General features: G+C 38.3%; 1 protein-coding gene and 1 long non-coding RNA gene across 9 annotated transcripts in view; both read right to left on the bottom strand.

The window, feature by feature from the left end:
• The window catches only part of GRIA4 (glutamate ionotropic receptor AMPA type subunit 4), a 223,924-nt gene that overhangs the window by 66,455 nt on the left and 136,682 nt on the right, over window positions 1–20,787 (bottom strand). For all 8 annotated transcript variants that reach the window (XR_008203502.1, XM_052671236.1, XM_052671239.1 and 5 more), the window contains exons 5-8: window positions 9,599–9,652; window positions 7,481–7,639; window positions 5,494–5,661; window positions 4,076–4,180 (exon numbers count right to left, since the gene is read on the bottom strand). Coding sequence is in view for 7 of the 8 variants with exons in the window: in XM_052671236.1 (XP_052527196.1) it covers window positions 4,076–4,180; window positions 5,494–5,661; window positions 7,481–7,639; window positions 9,599–9,652 (486 nt within the window). In the remaining variant the exon portion in view is untranslated. The remainder of the gene's footprint in view (window positions 1–4,075; window positions 4,181–5,493; window positions 5,662–7,480; window positions 7,640–9,598; window positions 9,653–20,787) is intronic.
• Window positions 17,195–18,850, bottom strand: LOC128074919 (uncharacterized). The gene is made up of 2 exons (XR_008203504.1): window positions 18,513–18,850; window positions 17,195–17,738 (listed from the first exon to the last, which is right to left on the bottom strand). It is a non-coding gene; the product is annotated as an uncharacterized LOC128074919 (long non-coding RNA).

Below are 20,787 nucleotides of genomic sequence, written 5' to 3'. Positions count from 1 at the left end.
GAATTTCATACTTGCCTTTCCCTACTCACTCCAAAGCATGATAAGCATGACCATAGTCTGAAAGTCTCTCTGTTAAGTCTGCTGCTGAGGTGAAACAAATTAGTTCTAGGCTTCTGGCCACAGCCCTTCCCAGAGCAGCCTTAAGGTGAAATAACTGTCTTAGTTCACTGCTGGTGCTGAAATACTGAGGAGCCAGTTTTAAACCATCCATGGGAAAAAAAAAGAAAAAAAGAAAAAAAAAGAAAAAGGAATGCCTGGAATCAGAAGCTTTTCCCTTACATACAGACACAGTTTTTGCAGTGCACACCTCTGGCATTTAGTATAACCTGCAGAATCATAGAATCATAGAAACACAGAATCACAGAATGGCTGAATGAACTAATGAACTGAATTTAGCAACTGATTCTTTTTCCCAGGGAAGGTGCAAAAAGTAGCAGTGATCTTAAAGATTCCTTTCAAAGATGAGCAGTTCAAGCTGGCATAGGCCACTCGACTCGAGAAGTAGCTGGGAACTTGTCAGCAATGACTCTTTCTTCCTGCCTGCCTTTATTAATTGGGAGTTCATGAGAACAAGAGGTGAGAGAAAGGAACTCCTTGTCCATCCCACTGGAAGAGGAAGGGAAATTTTAGAGGAAAATGGGGTCTGGTTAGAGTTTCAGTGTAAGTGTATGTGCCAAAGAACAGTCTCTGCCTCAGATAAGACTTCAGTGTGAAGCAAACTGGCTGGGTAATCAGATCAATTATGCAGCCAATATTATTTTTAACGTTTTTTCAGAACCCAGAATAAAACTCATCTTCACATAAGAGTCTATCCATGAAATGTGGTAATCATCTTGTTCAGAACAATGCAGTGATGCAGTAGATGACTCTAGAAGTGCAGGGGAGTTTTTCTGGTTCCTGAGTTCATGTGCATTACTGAATATTATGCCTTCTTAAACTTCTCATTATGTTTAATATTCCATTCAATTCATTTATTAAATTAATTTATTCAGAGGCAAGTCACCTTAGAAGTCCCTAAAGCTATATTCAGACACACTCATCACAGCAGTGAATAGGCATTTGTGAGAATGACAAATATAAAAAGTAGCAGAGTATGGCTGATGAGTGAGTATGAGCCAATATTTTATTTTCAACTAGTGAAGCGAACAGGCACAAACTCTTCCAGGCACAACTTTTGTTACTTCTGGTTAACACATTCCTTTTCTCTTCACTATAACATACAAGCCTTGATTTATGTGTCTACAGCTTACAGAAGCTTCATTTTTGCTGATACAGTGGAGAGGCAGGTTGGTTTCCTAGTAGGATGCACCGCTAACAAATATTCTCTTTCATCTAGACAATCACAGATTCAAAGATAGAATTGATAACTGAAAATGTCAAGTTGCTGTCAAGAACTGGGACCGACTTGAGGCAGACTGCGTACACTGAAACCTGGCAGTTTGGTGAAGCTCGTTATAACAGTGAGTGATCGTTTTTTCATTGTGCAAGTGTTCACTGCTGGGAAGTTCAGAAGGAAGGTGGAAGGTAGAAAATGAATGATGCAGTGTGTTGTAAAAGTAAGTACCATAGCAAAAAGGAGACAGAAATAAAGGAGCTTTTTGAGGAATGGCAGGTATTTTTAAGGGAATTTCATCCTGTGTGCAAAGGTGTTTCCTGGCGTGTACCTCAAACCTGCAGTACATCAACTCTGGAACTGGATTACTAACAAATATATAAGATATATATGACAGATGTATGAGAATATAGGTTTGTAGTAACTCAGAGAGCACTAAAATACATTATGTTTACCTATAAAATCTGAAGTTCTCAGGGGAAAAACTCCTCAAAGGAAATGATTGAATTCAGCTATTATATAAGTAAATCCAATTCAATATGGACTTCCATTAGATTTTTTAGCAGTTTTGTCTACTTACAGAGAGGCTGAATTTATCACTCAGAAAGCAGTATTGCAAAAATATCTGCCTCAAAGTATATTTGTCAAAACTATTTGGCTTTTGAAAGAACAGTGTCATTTCTGAAGGCCTGTGCACCTTATGTCAACCACTGAGGACCTTCTGCTGAAGTCCACAAGTCATTTAAACAATAGATAACTCTAAATTTTTGATAATTTCTATTGTGGTTGACTAAGTTCGAACTCAGAATCCAAATCTTAGACGTGTGAATATATATATAGACTTTGTTTATGTTTTGTTTGCTTTTTTATCTTGACACTATTGTTTTGCAGACAAGAACCTTCTATAGAATGCTGCATAAATGAAAGCAGCAGGAGCATGGGTTATTGTCTCTCATTTGAGAAGCAAATCTGCTTCTCATTAGCTGTGCAGTTTTGTAATACTCTCTTCACAACTTTAAAGCTATAGACAGCAAAAATCACTCTTCTAAAGATTAGAGGCATGTGCTATTCTAACTGGAAAGACTAGTTCTGAAAAGATTGCTGGATGATTCATTAATCATGTTATTTAGGATGTGAGAAGAAGACATTAAAGGTGAAGGCCTCTTAGTTCAATTAAGTACAGTCATTTCTCACATAATATATAGGATTTGTCAGATTGAATGGAGCACAGAATTGGTCCAATGATCACATATAAAATCCCCAACAATACGTAAGAAATAAATTCTTGTGAGGAGCCAGACCTGTCAGAGCTGTTATAGCTGTTTATATTAAAGACAGGTAATGGTTAGAGAGTGGCATAGAGACAAAAGGAAAGCATGTCTGAAAAGATAAGAAAAGCACATTGGGATGCTAGTGCAGCACAGACATAACTCCTTTTTTTGTTACCACCTTTCCCCTCAAATCATTGGCAAGAAGAGAGGATGGAGGACATCCCTGCAGTGGTGCAAGTCAATGGCACATTCCCAAAATGGATGAGAAATGTTGAAACGAGAACAATGTAGCAATTGGGGCAGTTAATTTTCCATTAAGCTAGCTCCCTAACAAGTTACCTAAGTTGTGACCTAACTAACTACACCTTTTCTACCTAAATTTCCCTCTGGTACCACTGGGTTTTGGGGATGGAGAGATTGTACCTCACTCACCAATTGCCTTGGCATCCCAGCTACCTGTACATCCTCCCAGCTGTTGACAGCATGGATTGCAGCCAGGCAGCCAACAAGGTCAGACATTCTCTGGCAGAAGACACAGGGCTTCTCAAGAGAGAAGCAAGACAGATTCATTTTTCCCAGTGCATTTCTTAGCCATATGTCATACTTTCAAAAGTTAACTGCACTAATACACCCGATATGCAGGGAGGGAGACACTTTGCTTTGGTCTACATCTCTATACTAGGATATACTGTCAGTAAGTGCATCCTAATGAGTAATTCTTTAACACTCTGCCTCCTCATCACTGCAACTTGTGATAAACAGTTCATCTGGGATACTATTTACCGAGCTTGTCATGTATGGACAGACAGTGGAGGACTATTTAATCTAATTCTGATTGCCTCAGTCCTACTCAAGAAGCCATGATTCTTCTTCTGATGTCCTAGCACACAAAACATACCATGGTGCCTCCAAAGGAAATAAATCCATTGAGTTCTAGCCCATTTTCTGATCTTTATTTGTTTTATACTATACAAAATAGGAAGGGCTTATCTTTTCAGAATGACTGGGCTGAGTGATGGTCTATGTGCATTCTGACATAGCTGCTGGGACTTATACTATTAGCCTGCCTGACAGACTGACTGAGATTTCACATCTCTAAGATGCACACTTGTTTCTGTATTCCCTAATTTTTGCATGGAACAATAGTATCTAGTAGAAAATAGTCTTTCTGCTTACACCTGACATACTAGCCATGTATTTGATATATTATCCTTTTTAAATGACACAGAATCCAATTTATTTTAAGTCTTTAGTCATCGTAAACTCATCCATCAAAGAATCAGTCATAGATTCATAGAAACATAGAATCATAGAATGGTTTTGGTTGGAAGGGATCCCGAAGATCATCTAGTTCCAGTCCCCCTGCCATGGGCAGGGTTGCCAACTACTAGATCAAGCACTAGATCAGGTTACTCAAGGCTCCATCTCCCATTTACGAAGTATAAAGATAACAAATACTGTAAGCACATACCTTCCGAGGACCTGTGTTCTTCAGCTCAAAGACATCCATAGTGTAATTGACTCTGCGACCATAGTGGTCAAATTGAACATTTCCTGTCAGTCCTTGTATTCGAACCTAAAAATGGAAGAAAAAGCATCATGAAGATCCAGATTTATGTTCTTTACTCCAAATGTCACAGAGTAGTGAAAAATATCTTTTTACCTCACACTCCGGAGGATTAAATGTATAAAATGAATATGTGTTGCTCTTTAAAGTAACCTTGCCAGCAACCTTGCCAGAAAGCAATTCACTATCACAGAGGATGAGTGAGATGCTCAAAGCCTGAAAGAAATGCTTTCAAGACCTCACAGCGAAGGACAGACGTAAAGCCACAAGGCCGGCTGGGGCAGTTTTCCACCACCTGTCTCAGAGCAGAAACCAAAACATGTTTTGTTCTTATAGCTCAGAACTGCTTTACTGGAGAATACCCAGACTGTGGACCTCATTCCAAAGAAATCAGGTCCATATTGCTGCTGGCTCTAATTGTGTCAGGATCCAGCCATGCAAGCATTTTTGGCCAGACTCTGAGGCTCAAGCTGTCCAACCTAACACAGAAGCCTGATTTCATGTTTCTCACAATTATTACAGGTCTGTGCATCTATAGAGACTATGCAAAGCAGATAAAGTGCTTTATTTCTCCTCCTAACAGTCAGAATGTGGATTTAAGCCACTTACTCTTTCCCTTTGACCATTTCTATCTGTGCTGATTTTTCTCCAGGACTGAAACACAGGCTTCCAGGCACAGAGCTGCCAGCTCTGTCAGCAGTCACTTCTCAGCATCTTCTCCTGAACAGAGCCTGCTCATTTGCAATGATTTAAATTCAACTGCAAGATTTTTATTTTTCTTACTGTCCCATCCAAAAGAAAGGCTAAACCATCTTGACAGAGATCTGGAACTTTCTAGGCATCCATATTCATCAGGAATTCAAAATCCTGACATCAGTGAACAATGGCTCTGGGTTATGTCTTTTCAAAGAAAAAAAAAAGAACACTACCTATGTGATTTCCCTGGAAGAAATCTGCATTTATTCAAGATGACAGAAGAATATTTGAAAGGCTATATTTGATAGAAAAATCTATTTCCCTAAATGACAGTATCTGCACAGCCAGGTTACATGCAAAGTGCAACAGATGAACTCAGTATCTCAGTAGCACAAGTCCCAACTATCTAGTAAGACTAGAACTACTAGAAGTTTTCTACAGTTGCAATTCCCTTCTGCATTAATTCCAAATTATAAATCAAAACATCAAAACAGCCCAGGCTGATTCCAACTGGCAACTGACAAATAAATTTCCTCTCTCCCTTGAATATAGTGTCTTCCAAAGAATGTAGTGTACAACTTGTAAGTAACACTCACAAAGATCACTAGAATAAAGTACACCCTTACCTGTTTCAATGTCCTCTCCATATCAATTCCTTGACCCCATGGGGCGGCAGGATTAGCAAGACAATCACCAGCATTTCCTCTTCTTGAAATATCTATTTTCTGCCTTCTAAGATTGCGGAAAGTTTCAGCCATCACAAGCACTCCATCATATGTTAATGCAGATGTATACTAAATGGATGAACAAACACAATGCCTTAGTGTTGGTACACTTTGCAAAAATCAGCTGTCTTGCTTCTTTCTGGCTTGATGCATTACACAGCAGTTTCTACACTTTCATTAAGAAAAAATCTCCTCAGAATCAAAAGCAGTTTTGTCTAAGGGATGAATGCAGGATTGAGAAGAGTACATTCCACTAGTTACAGCTTTCAGACTATTTTTCATAAGGACAGAAAAACCTGCCTCTGAAGAATTATCAGAAGAAACAAATTGAAGATACTAATTTCTCAAACTTTTAAAATATTTGTCTTACCCTTTAGGGAATGGTTTCACACATCCACCCACCCATCCAACTTACTCAAACAGAAAAAAAGAATAAAATAAATAGTAACTGAAAAATGTAATAAGCAAGAATAAATGAGCCAAAATCTAAGTTGCTGGATTTGTTAAGAATGATCAAGAGTAAGTTCTTCCTATTGGAAAACCTCTGTAAGCCCTGTGAATAACACACAGTACTGAACATACTGAAGCACAAAGCTTGGCAGGTCATCAAAGGCAGTCTGTGTTTCTAGACTAACTATTATAACTATTCTAGATTGAGAACATGTTAAATTAAATGCATAGAGTATGTCTTCAGCAGATTTTAGCTAGGAGCATATAAACATAGGAGCACTTTTGCACCTTGGTCCTCCGACGAATTTCCTGCATCAGGAGAAGTGGGTCATAATCCTAGGGCTGATATTGAAATTCCCTTTAAATGCCAAAATGTCAATTATTGAAGGCTAATTTCCTTCCTGTCCTTTGTCTTGCATATTATAAGCCTGTTGGGACATGTTTAAGCTTAAAATCTTGAATTTTGGTTAACCATGGGTGAATTATGTGTGATACTGTTTAATCATATCGACTTCTTAGAAGGAGTTATCACAGTTCTATTCATTGAGAATGAGTCCTGTGGGCTAAATAGTTCCACTCAACAGTACTGTGGATCTCTGCACTCCATAGACCACAGCATCCTTGTGTATTTTTTCCACTCTATGAAACAAACTTCTTGAATATTCAACAAATGATGTCGATATCCTTTGTATTACCTATCTTGATTCTTTTTATAGGCTTTGCCAACTCCTTGCTCTTCTAGCCACAGAATGGTTGATTGCATATCTTTGCACAGAAGAGCCACAATTGGGTCTGACATGTATTCATACATATATAAGTCAGAGCTGTTCTGCTGAATTCATATTTGTAACTATGCTTTGACTTGCCTGACAAGAAAATTATAGGTGACAGAAAAATTTTGTTATCCATCTGTGAAGGATTAGGATAGAGGAACACTGGGATGTAATTGCACTGTAAGATTGTGCCTGAAAATGATTATTACAACAAGTTTTGAGACAGAAATAATTCCAAAGGAAATTCCAGATGAAAATTTAAAGGTACTAAATTTATGACTGTGGTTATATCTCATATGCAGAAGAATTCAGCTGTCAGGAAAGCTCTGCGCTCTAAGTTAATCTAGATAATTAGATTAATTAATGTAAAATATGTTGAAATTAAGTTGTCAGTTCAATGTTTGACCTTTAGTTCCTGTCAGTAAAGAGGTGATTTGCAGTCTGACTGTCAAAAAACAGTAAAGTACATCAGTGAAATGTGTTGCAGTCTGTGTTGCTATCATAAAATCACAAGGACAAGACATAATTAGTTCCCAGTAATAGTAGGATAAACTGCCTTACCTTCTGTCTAAATATTAAGATCTTTACTCATTTATTTGTCAGTGTTAATCAGAAACTGGAACACCTGAGTGATATCTTTGATAGTGCTTCATATTTATCAATACCTTTGGTGGAGTCTCAGATCCTGGGTATTCTCTCTGGTCCAGCTTCTTCCAGCGCTGCATCAACTTAGTTACCATTGGGGTACTGAAATCTACTAGCTGAAATCCCGTCACATTAGCTCCTCCATGCATAAACCTCTCCAGAGAAATATCTTTGAATCCCTAGAAAATCAATTTAAGATTTTGTTTGCCCTTATACATCATTGTGAGTCCAATCTGTTCTAGGTCAGTAAGGCAGCATAAAGAAGGGCAACAGCAGGTTTCCATTAGAAAGACTTAAGCTAAGACTTAAAACCAGAAAATAATATTGAACATTGAAAGTTCATAGTTTCCATTTGTGTTATAAACAAGGAAACAGAACCAGAAAACAAAATTCTCACATTATTGCTGGAGTGGCCTCAACAGCTCAGTAACACATTGTCAGTTTAGTTTTAGAAGGAGTGCATTTGGAGAATTGTATGAAAAGTGCCTGCAGAGTATTGAATCCTAGAATCAATTTCCACTGAAGTTGGTAGATTTTAATGTGCTCGTGCTTGGTTCATTACAACCCTGCTTCTTTTCATGTTTATAAAATGAAGAACTTTATTGTATAAATATATTTATTCCAGGACTCATTGCTTAGGTTGAAGTTATCTGAGTAACACAAGCTATGAAACAATACAATGGGCTTTAGAATGCAGAGACAGCACGAGTGTCTCACTGTTAGTACAACGAAAAAAGGAAAACAGTATCGGAATCAACCTTTTGTGAAATGTGGTGATAGTTCTCAGATCTAAATCTGTCTAAAATCTAAGGTGACTTCCAGCATGGAACAAAAAAAAATAAAGTAATGTACTTCCTGACTTACTGGTTTTAAGGCTCATTTGTCTCAAAGGCACACAAACAAATCTTTTAGTAAAATTTGGCTTTAGAGATGCAACTGAACTTCAAGAGACTGCGTAATGCAAACTGCTAAAGTAAGAAGAAAATATTATTTTTTTGCTGCTACATTTTATGGTATCTCAGGTTTTGATTATTTATTTATTTATTACATTCTTCAATTTCTCTCATTGGCATTTTTCAGTAGAAAGTGAAGTCTATTATCATATAACTTCAAGAAAGATTTCAGAAAAAATAATTGTGGGCCACTGACCCAATACTCCACATGAAAACAAAACAAAATAAACCCAGAGATTTACAGACAGAGATTTATTTCCTAAAGGAGACTAACGTTGAAGGTGAGAAGCGACACATCAGGAAGTCATATTGCTCATGTTATTGAACAGCTGATAGATAGGAGCATGCATCCATGCTGAAGCTCTGAGTGTCTCCACTGTATATCCTACTGTTTACAGCAACCACTTTGTGTGGAAAAGGTTGCTTGGGGAATTCTAAATTTGGTATGATGAAAATCTAATTTGCAAGACCATAAGAGGATAGACTTCTCTCATTTCAAAAGCCTTAGGTCTTAAAAATAATCTGAAGTGATCTTAAGGTACCAGTATACCAAAGCACAGTAACATATTTCATATCAGCTAAAATTCCTTGAGGGAAGAATAAAAAGAAAACAATTGGAAGAACGCATTAGACTCTGCCCTACATTCACTCTGCTTGACCAGGAAGGTATTCAACTTGAAAAATGAGCCCATTTTAATAACAAAATATCATATTTGTCCTTAATTTGCCTTCTTCTAAACATTATTCGTGTTAAAGTGCTGTTTAGACTTAGAGTGAAAATACTGAATTAGTGATTTGAAAGGGAGTAGCTGCTTTTCATGTTTACAAAATGAATTTTCCCTACACAGTGTAGGAAAGTTACTCCAATAATTGTTTCACTATCAATATTAAAAAGATGAGTGAACACTGATAGTGTAGTTCTGTAAAGGCATCTGATTCAGCCAGAGGAAACACATAGCAGTTCTTTACTACGTTGATTTTGATTAGATTTAAGAAGATAACATTTTATCTTTCTTTCTTGTATAGATGGCAAAACAACAGAACCAAGTTCTTTTACACGCTCTAAAGAATGTATTATATGCAACCACATATTCGTGACAAAGGCAGATAAAGTTCTGAGTCTACAAAGCAAAACTGAGTGTTTCACTTACCAAGCAGAGGTATAATTCTAGAAAAGGATCTTACCAAGTTGGCAACAATGTAATGGTATCCTTTAACATGCTTTCCCACGCTCACAATCTGTAGGAGAGAAATAAGAAAGAAAAAGAAAAAAAGAAAAAAAAAAAACCACAAAAACCTGTCATACAGTGTTTTCATAGCCATATAAATTCTGCAGCATTTAACCTTAGCAATATAACATTGACAGCCTTACTCCAATAAAGTAGCTATAACTTTCCAGGTGTTTAATCATGGGAAAAAAAGTTAAAATTAAAGTGGGTAAAGTAATGAACTGGTAATCTGAGTGCCTTCCATATGATTGAAAGTGTTAGTGTAGTACACTATTTCATCAAGTACAGCAATTACCTGCAGGACACAAATTCAGAAGCAGGAGGTCACACATTAGCTAGAAAGCCTACCTCCTAATGTACTTTTTCATTTCAAATGAGTGCAGCATTTATGAATCAAACTGGGTTTTCACCTCTTGGGATCAAAGCTTTTTGCCCTTGAGGTGGTCAAGTACTCTGAGCGTTATTCACTTCTCAGTAATAAACTGAAGATTGAAGAATGGAAACGAGCAAGGACAGAGCAAGAAGAGGCGGCCAGATTTGCTGCTGTGAAAGTCCCTTCTCTCCAGCTGTGAGGGGCTTCTGGTGACGCAGGAGGTGAGGGGCAACACAGTGCTTGGTCTCAAGGGGAAGCCATGCACATTTAAGCCTATAGCCAGCATCTAACATCAAGTGACACAGAGGGGGAACACTCCTGATGTGCTATGGTCTTGATACAGCAAACTCAACAACAGAGATTAGACAAAACCAATGTCAGCCCAAGCCTTGTACCAATATTAATGCCATTTCTATGACAGAGTGCCTATTTGATGTCCTGAACACCAAAAATGAGGAGGGAAAGTCTTCTCAATAGAAAATAGCGCTAATAGATTTGTTAGACTTTAGAAGTGTTTTTACTAAATAAACTTGTATTGATACCCGTGGTACCATGCAACTTGTGTTTAATGCCAGCAAAGAGCCCTTTAACTCTTATTTTCATATATATTCAGTGTTTACCATTCACTTTAAGAAAGTCTGCTTGTAATCAAATGTATCACAGAATCACAGAATTATAAAAGTTGGAAAAGACCTCTAAGATCAAATCCAACTGTCAGCATATCACCACTGTGACCACTCACAGAATCATAAAATCATGCTTTTTTCTCCACAAGCACTCATCCCCACTATACATTTTTATCTTCCTTTCAAATGAATAAGTAAGATATAGGTAAATGTTTGCCATGTGCTGCACACTGATAATAATTAATTTCATTATTTTAAAGTAATAAAATGAATATGCAATTTGTTATCATTTATTAATATCAGTAATTAAATTTCTTTTTTTTTTCTTTTTTTTTTCCCCGCTGTAAATAATGAATTCACTTCCTTGCTAGTACAAGGAGAGACTTGAATGGTTTCAATGGAAATGTGATCTCCAACATCAGTAATACTTTTACATACATACTTCCTCCACAGTCTGTGGTCATGACAATATGCTTGCTTCCCTACTTGAGGGAAAATGATAGAGATTAAAGCCCCACAATTTGAACATATACAGCATCACAGTTTCAGTGTAAGAGGATGTGATTTAAAATGAATGCAGTGGGATAACCATGGGCCAGATCCAGCTTGGGAAATCACTGCAACTCCCTTTGAGCTCTTAGGACCTGATATAGCTTTGGCAGTTAACATCCTTAGTGATTCGTTCCTTGGTGTGGTTTTGTAACACAAATTATGATAATCATTGAACATACTGCTTATATTAAGCATGCACAAGGTAAACATGCATCAATTGAGGTATATCATCTATATTTCTGTAGTTTTTCACGTAGTCAAAATCAGTAAATATTGCAAATGATTAAATGGATTTGCCTCTGTTCTTTCTCTTAGCAAATGCATGTAGAAATGACTGCAGAATTCCCAGGTTTAATATTAAAAATACAGAATATTTATGAAAAAAGGAAAGATTTTTGTAAGCATATTCTCTCAAAGTTTGTTTCTGAATAAAGGTACACATCTACATATCTAGTTGTCCGTGCTTCCTTTAGTCAGTAGAAAGAACAGGCACTCGGAGGAAATGATTCATCTTATTCTGAAGTACACGTCTAAAATTAATTAGACAGCTTGTGCCCTGAAAGTGCTTATTTTTCTCCGCTGACTACAAGAAGAGTTGATGATGATTAGACCTGATGTAGGCACCTACATTTTATATCCCTAGTGTTAACTGAGATGAATTTCACCCTAAAAATGTTGATCACACAGACAGAGAAAAGAAAAGATGTTATACGCTTGCATTTTCAACAAGATTAAACACAATTCTGATTTTTATCACTCATGATTTAGGAAAAAAGTGCCTGTTTAGTGAAAATAGCTTCCACCTTTATCTCTTGAATTCTTAAAGGTGCAGCTTTATGGGATAGAAGTCCTTGCTACCTGACGAACCATCCCTCTTTATGTTATACTTCTGCACTAAGATAAATTTCTAACAAGAAAAGGAACTTCTCAAAGACCTCCACAGACTTAAACATTTTCCTTCTCTATCCTTTAAGTGACATCAGTGCCTGGAGTCTTTAAAAGAGATGAGACTTTGACCATAGAAGCTATAGCCATGAATTACACAGTAAAGACATGAGTGCTAGTGAGTCAGGAAAGAGTATTTTTTTCTTGTGGTAGAGCTGAGGAGTAAGGTTAAAAAAAAGAAACGGACATTTACTCCGCAAGAGAAAAAGAGGACTGAGATTTTGGTAAATGAGGTATCTTCCAGAAATCTTTTGCTATAGAAATTCTCTTAGTTGGGAGATACCTTAAAACACATGCCACCTTGTACATTCCCAAATTTGGCCAAAAGGCCAAGCTCAGTAACAATGTAGAGATAGGACAGAGTTGTACTATCATCTCCATGACAGCAAGCAGCAAACTCCATAAGATAGGGAGTACATAGCACAGGTGTTTGTGCTAGGGAGCTGGAATCCATTCCAAGCATGGTTCAGGGTTTTACTCTTGATTGTCACTAACTTGCTCCTTGGACACAACTCACAGTGGAAGCTAGTTCACATCTAAGGCATATCTTCTCATTTGGCATCACCCAGAAGAAATTGATGTATTCAGAGACCACAGGACACCCTTGATGTGAAACACAGCGCAAATAAATGGCCACAATCAGGACATCCACTCCAAAAAGCACATTCCTGAAGCAAATTAAGATGCTGCATGTGCATGTGGGACAGGTGGCAGGCGCAATTATGGTGTGAGATTGGGCCCTGGGAGCTGTCTTCATTTCAAAATGGAGGCCCTGAAGAGAGGCTGAGGTGTCACAGCCCCATGTGGTGGCCCTGCCATGAAGCAGCCCTGATGCAGCCTGCACCCAGCCCAGCACAGAGCCTGGGAGAGCCTGGGAGAGTCAAAGTATTAACTACTACTCACACTATTAGTGAATATTTTGTTTTAGTAAATGTAGCAACAGAGAATCAAACAAAATGAAATACTAAGGACATCAACTATCAGTGCCTTATAAGAAGCTAACACAATTTTTTTTTCAAAGATCATTTTGTATGTCTGTCTTTAAGTCCACAAAAAGATGAATTTAGAAAAAATATAAAACACTATTATGCTCTATTGAAAATCACTCACATTATTAAATGCATTTGTGTGTAAGAACAGTGTATTGTGAGAACTTTTTCTTGTTGATCTAGCATGCCTTATCATGGAATCACAGAATCATCATAGAATGACTTGGGTTGGAAGGGACCTCAAGGATTATCCAGCTTCAGTCTCCCTGTTGCAGGCAGGGCCACCAACCTCCACATTTAATACTGGACCAGGCTGCCCAGGACCCCATCCAACCTGGCCTTGAACACCTGCAGGGACAGGCATCCACAACATCTCTCGGCAGCCTGTTCCAGCACCTCACCACTCTTATAGCAAAGAATTTCCCCCTGACATCCAACTTAAATCTTCCTTCCTTCAACTTAAAACCATTTCCCCTTGTCCTGCTGTTATTATTCTTATCTTATTCTGTAATGTCAGTAATGTCAAGTGATAATTACAGTAGTCAGAATAATACTCTTGACTTGGAAGTGTGGTAAAAGCAAAGCCAGGGAGATCTGAATGAAACTTAGGCTTTATACACAACTTGGAACTTTTTGACTTTACCAAGCAACACTATTCATTATATTTAGCTGAACAATAGTCTGGTTTAGGAAATGGGAATTATTCCATTATCAAAAAGAAGAAGAGGTCTAAGTGTCTGCTTTTATGCTCTCTCTCTTATTTGTTGTTTTTATTCCCTTCAGGACTGGTATGTTCACAAACTTTGATAAAGCCATTTACAGACTTACATCAGTGTCTGACCAGAGAATTAGACTCCAAGTTAGTCTCTGCCCTTCACTGCCACAGAAATGGATATTGCATATAACTCATTTTAAAAGAATGCTTAACTTCCATAGCATGAAATCTCTCTCATTATGTTTTCCAACAGATGAAGGTCAGTAAAGGTAGTGTGGAAAGAATTTCTTTTCAGTTAAATATCTTCAAAGGGTGATAGTTTTTCATTACCGGTGGGACTTTAAAAAAGGTTCTCCTCTTTGGAATTGTCTCACAATCCACTTCCTTAAAAAAAAGAATACATGCAATAAAATGAAGTCTGTCTAACACAATATAAAAGGTCTAGGGACTTGTTAAAGATGGAAGACTGAGACTTGACCTGAAATATTCTAGCAGAAACAATGATGATATAAAGCACAACTGAAGTGGGATTTTATAAAATATCTGATGCAAGGATAAATCTTTTACAAAGCTGTAAAAATGCCATTGAAAAACATGCTTAATTTTAAAGCCTATTGCTCTCAAAAGGGCACTATAGCTGGGGAGATGGCGGACAGTTAAAAGCCTAAAGTCATCACGGAGGGTAGGATGTACAAGAAGGTGATGAACAAAGCAGCAATGTTTGTATACAATCTACGTGTTTCTTCCTGAATTGTGCAGTGGGTGTGGAGCAAGCTGGGTGGCTGAACACCAGTGACACAGCCAGGGATGTGCAGTGAGGGAGAGGCAGGAAGAGTATGAGAAGAAGGTCACTTTACAAATCTCACAAACCATTTGTATTCATCCTTTGTCTTTGCCTATTTGTTTGTTCATGAAATGAGCTATTTCTTGGGTCCAAACCTCATCAGTTTGCGGCGCAGTGACAAAATGTATTTGTATTACTTTGTGGTGTGGGCCTATTACTGTGTGCAAAATCCCAGCTGCTCTGTAGAAAATGAACCTAGGCAGGGAGCCCCTGCTAACTGCAGGGTGAGGAAGACGTTGGTAGCAGCGCTGGCAGCTAGCTGCCTCAAAGAGCTATCAGATTACATTGACATCAGTGTTAGAAGCAACTCCATAGACCTCTAGGGGAAAAGCAAACAAATACAGAGGGACAGAAGTGATGAGGAGAAGGCACATTATGGAACTCTCCAAACCTTTTGGATGAAGAAAAGATACAAAGAGTGCTGCTCCTATGGCCCTGAAGCATCCTAAGTCCAGTGATGCTGCTTCTGGCCCAAATTAGTGTGCTCTGCATGCACCAAAATCTTTGGCTGATGATCTGCTTCTGTGTTACTCTGTGAGAAGTACTAAGCCTACATTTTGTTCAACTAAATCAAAAGAGTGAACAGGAAATGTGGAGACAAGGAGAGACTAGGCAAGTTCATGGCACTTTCAACTCAAGGGATAAAGAAATCCTCATTGTGCAACCAAATGTAAAAAAAAAAGGCGAATCTCTTGATAAACACTTGTACATATTGAGATGGTGATCCTCTATGCTTGTATACTTCAATCAGAGGAGATTGTAGAGGAATGATTGAGCTCATGTTCTGCTGCATTCATGTATCTGGTTAATTTCTGCTTCTCCATAAGTATTCTGCTTCAATTTATTATTCTCAATTAATTGCTCTAGATATCACTTGTAAAAATGTTAGTTGCCAGTTTCAGTTAGCAGACACACTGAAAATTCAGCTAACAAACAACATATTTTTTAAAACAGCAAAAATTACAGGTTTATCAATTTAGAAAGCTTCAGCAATCAAACATTGCTTTTTCAGGTTTACCATGCGAGTGGCAAAATACTGCAATCAGAATAAGAAGGAATGGAATACGTCAGTTTCTGTATTTTTCACTGCTTACACATTCATTTACTTTCATTTTGCCAGTAACAGTAATAATCAATCGTTCAAATGGCAGTCTGCTCCATCTTACCCATCAGACAGATTTGGTTTGGAGTGCTAACACTACCATGGTACTTTCTGGCAGAATATCTCAAGACTCTTTCTTTAAGGCTAGGGAAGCTGAGGATCAGAGGTGGAAAACAATACATTGAAAAACAGAGTTACTCAGGCAGTTATAAACAGAGCCCAAGGCACCAAGCAGTTACTTCCCTTCCATGCTTTATAATACATATAGTTACATGCTATTAATTAAAGTTTATTGGCTTGTAATTTTTACAAGATTAACAATACTAGTACTTTGCTGTGTGACAACTTTACACCTGTGTTTAATTTTTAGTATTACAAAATGCAATGAATGTTCTTTTTTATGATTATGTATAAATTCAGCTGTGTGCACTGAAGCACTAAATACATGCCAGATGCTGCACAGCAGTTTTCACCTCTGTATTTAAAGGCGAATGCAGCCCTGGACGAGCAGAGATGCTTCATCATGCCTATACAGAGTGCTGACAGAGCTGAGAAATCTACTGGGAAATATTCCATTTAGCTCCTATGTGAGAGGGCTGGAAAGAAGAAAAAGACTGGGATCAGTCGGTTGGGAAGTGCAGGAGCCAGACTGAGTATCTCTGACAGCAAAACTGAATTGCAATGCAAAATTCAGAAGATGCTGCTGCTTGCAGCAGACACCTTGGAAGACTTTTTTACACATGGAGTGCTGAAGTTTGAACTTTGTGAGATGGCGATGGAGGGAGAGGATGGAACTGCTATTGGCAGAAGAAAGGAAAGGAAATTCATTGCTGTTCTTCCAGAAAGGATTTTTTTTTTTTTCCTGAATCAAGTTCTTTATATGGCTATGCACGTATTTTTTTACACATACATGTATGTACAGACACAGAAGCTCTAGGAATGCGCAAATTAGGAATACCAACATGCTCTTTTGAAAAGGAGTAGACACAGAAGTGCTAAGCAAATGCACTCATATCTAGCATGTACTTTTTGCCTTTACTTGGCCGTGCTTTGTATGAAGGTCATCATGCAGACATGGTTAAATTTAATTCCTACTTAAAATTTACCTAAGAAAACTATGAGAAATTACAGAGACTGCAGCAGAGCTTTCAGCAGCACGGAATGAGGAGCCAAATTTCTGAAGAAACAGGTGCCCTCTTAGTGAAGAATATTTTAGATACAGTCACTTGCAATAGCAATATTTTTTGTCCAGACCATTCTCCTGACTCAGTAATGAGAGCAGGACAGGAAGGGCACACACAGGCTAGGAATAAGCTTTACAGGAAAGGTCCTGGGAATTCTGGTAGAAGAGAAGGCTCGGGAGGGACTTCATTGCAGCCTTTCCATACTTAAAGAATACTTATAAACAAGATGGATACCAACTTTTTACATCATCTGGATGAAAGGACATGGGGGAGACATGGGAGAATCATTTAGAAGAAAGGAGATCTATTAGAAAGGGTTAGATATTACAGGGAAATTTTCCTCAGGGTGTGCAGAAGCACTGGCACAGGGTGCCCAGAGAAGTTGTGAATGCCCCATCCTTGAAGGCATTAAAGGACAGGTTAGATGAAGCCCTGGGCAGCCCAACTTGGTGGGTGGCAGCTCTGACCACAGCAGGGTGGATGGAATTAGATGGGTTTGTAGGTTCCTTCCAACCAAGCCATTCTATAATTCTGTGATGTGTTTCTATGAGCCAGTCATGTATCATCACAACAACAACAACAAACTATCAGCCTCTTGGGATGCATTGCCAGCAGGTTGAGAGAGATGATCCTTCCCTTCTGCTCAGCCCCGGTGAGACACGTTTGGAGTGCTGTGCGCACTGCTGGGCTCCCCAGTGCAAGAGACATCGACACACTGGAAGGAGTCTGCCAAAGGGCCAAGAAGGAGTCTGAGGTCTTGGAGAACCTGATGGAAGAAGAGAGGCTAAGAGAGCTGGGACTGTTCAGCCTGGAATAAGAAGTCTCAGGGGACATGCATTAATGCCTGATGGAATGGTATAGGGAAGAGGGTACCTAACTCATCGTGGAGGTGCATAACAACAGAATAAGAAGCACTACGGGAAATTTAACTAGATATTAGATTTTTATTATTTTATTTTTTACGAGCAGGTAGTCAAATGCTGGAATCAAGCGTAGACAGGCGGCAAGATCTCCATCCCTGGGCCCTGGAAGTGTTCAAAATTTGACAGGGGAGCTGAGTAATTAGTCTAAGCTTGCCCCATTGAGAAGTACTTGGTCCAGATGACCTTCAGAGGTCTGTTCCAATCCATTCTGCTGTTCTATGATTGTTTGTGGAACAGGTCTGTTAGCATCAGTATTTCACAGCCTGAATTTCACACACAGATCTAAATCTGCCTAAAAATAAAACTCCAGTCTTCTTCCTGGCAACTTATTTGCTCTGTGGTATTTCATACGTGCTCCCAGCAAGAAGTTTGCCAGAAAAATAAATAGGGGACCATAAGAGTTAAATTTCAACTTCAGTGTTCATGTTTTTGGTAGTTTTGTTATACGATTTTGAATGTGTGGGGGGTTTTTTTGTTGATTTTTTTTTTTTAATTTGATTAACAACAAAAAGCAATGGAAGTGGGCCAAAACAGTTATAATTAACAAATTATCCACTGCCATCTAAATAATTCTTACACTTTTCAACTTAATTGTAAAATCTATTTGGAGCACTGACCTCATTGTACATGTACGCACATTTTTGAACACTATACAAACTGAAAGTTACAGCAGTGTCATCAGCTATGGCTGATCAAATGACAGTATGTGTCTCCAGTGATACATATTATTAGTGTCTGGAAAAGTAAAAAGAACAAAAACGTGGTTAAACAGATGATACATTTGCACTAAAATCTTCAAAATGATTTTCTGTTGTTCTCCAAATCTGTTCACAAGTTCATCATTTTATTGCATTTCATTCTAGCTTGAAAGTTAGCAAATGAAGAAATAACAAAAGAAATCTATGACACGTATCTGCTGAAGGTACATTAATCCTGCTAACTAAATAGAAGCACATCTTAAAGAGTGACAGGACATCTTCTTAAATGTGTGCGTTTTACTATGCATCCATAGTTCTGCTTTTTCCAGATATTACTTTTTCACTACTGATCTGTGTGTCTGTCTATCGGTTTTCCAGGAAAATATCTTTTAACGCACTGGGCACAGTGTTGGCTATATTTGAAAGGAAGATCATGTCTCTAGGACATCACCTAAGATATCTAAGACACTTAGTCTGTATTGTGCTCACTATTACTAACAGAGATCCATCTGATTTAACCAAAGGGATAAGACAAACCCAGGTACTCAGACTCCTGCCTGACAACTCGCCAACCAGCACATGGGCACAGCCTGGTTGGTCAATTTGTGAACATTTCTGGTTAGCTATATAGAAAATGCTATTTCTCGCTTCTTTGGTACCTATGTGGGAGGGAGATTTTTATGGTACTGGTTGACAGTGCTAGACTGAAAGGAAATCAGCACCCACAAAACCCCAAGGGGGGTTTTGTCAGTCCTTACTTCTTGCTGTTCTAATAACTCTAACCACAGCTTCATTTTCCTATTTTGGGATTAAAGATACAAATCAAACAATTAATAAATACTAATCAGAATTTAAAAAAATACAACAATAAATGTTAAACAAACAACTAAGCCTGACTTGAAGCTGGGCTTGCTCATCCTGGAGAAGAAAAAGCTGCAGTGTGACCTCACTGCAACCTTAAAGTACATTAAGGGAGCCTACAAACAGGAGGGGAGTCAACTCTTTGAAAGGGTAGGTAATGGCACAACAAGGGGAAATGGTTTTAAGTTGAAGGAAGGAAGATTTAGGTTGGATGTCAGGGGGAAGTTCTTTACTATGAGAGTGGTGAGGTGCTGGAACAGGCTGCCCAGAGAGGCTGTGGATGTCCATCCCTGCAGGTGTTCAAGGCCAGGTTGGATGGGGTCCTGGGCAGCCTGGTCTAGCATTAAAAGGGGGATTGGTGCCTGCAGCGGATGGGGATATGGGGGGTGGAGCTTGATGTCCTTTCCAACCCTGGCCATTTTACAATTGTATGATTCAATGACTTGTTTTTTTTTTTGTTTTTTTTTTTAATTCAAATGGAATAGCTATTTAATATTGCCTTAATTTGGTCTTCCTCAGTAATAAATAAAAACAGATTTCTTTTGTAGGCTTATTTATTTTGAAATGTGAGTTCTGTATGTATATCAAACAGAAATTTAGTATCTACATAATAGGAAAGAAGTAATTATTTTCTAATTTTTTTTTAATAGATTCCCCTTTTATTCTAAAGCTGACCTGACTTCTGATTTTCAGTGAAAAAGCCAGAAATGCAAATACACTAACATAGAATGTGGGACAAAAAAAAAGAATGGGCATAATTAAGAGAAGAAGGAAAAATTCTTAGTGAAATGTGAGAGAAACACACAAGCCTGATTCTCACAATGCAGTTGATGCATAGTTAAGCCTGGACTTTTCAGCTATTGTACTGCTTCCTATAGTACTGGTGGATTAGTTGTATGAAATGGAGTCTCATTAATTGCATGAAATAGAGACTCATCTGGAGTAATGTATCCAGGCCTGGAGACCCCAGTACAAGAAAGAGGCAGAGTTCTTGGAACGAGTCCAGACGAGGACCACTAAGAAGATCAGAGAGCTGGAGCACCTCTACTATGAGGAAAGGTTGAGGGAACTGGGCTTCTTTAGTCTAGAGAAGAGAAGGCTCCGGGGAGAACTCACTGTGGCCTTCCAATATTTGAAGGAAACATATAAACAGGAGGGTGGAATGGCTGCTTATGTGGGTGCATATTGATAGGACAAGGGGAAATGGTTTTAAACTAAGACAGGGGAGGTTTAGGTTAGATATTAGTAGGAAGTTTTTCACTCAGAAGGTGGTGACACACTGGAACAGGTTGCCCAAGGAGGCTGTGGATGCCCCATCCCTGGAGGCATTCAA

The sequence above is a fragment of the Tympanuchus pallidicinctus genome, unplaced genomic scaffold, assembly GCF_026119805.1.
Source record: "Tympanuchus pallidicinctus isolate F22 unplaced genomic scaffold, pur_lepc_1.0 scaffold11, whole genome shotgun sequence".
NCBI classification, from domain to species: Eukaryota; Metazoa; Chordata; class Aves; order Galliformes; family Phasianidae; genus Tympanuchus; species Tympanuchus pallidicinctus.
Note: the sequence above shows the minus strand (reverse complement) of the source record. Positions and strands in the feature narration are given on the sequence as shown.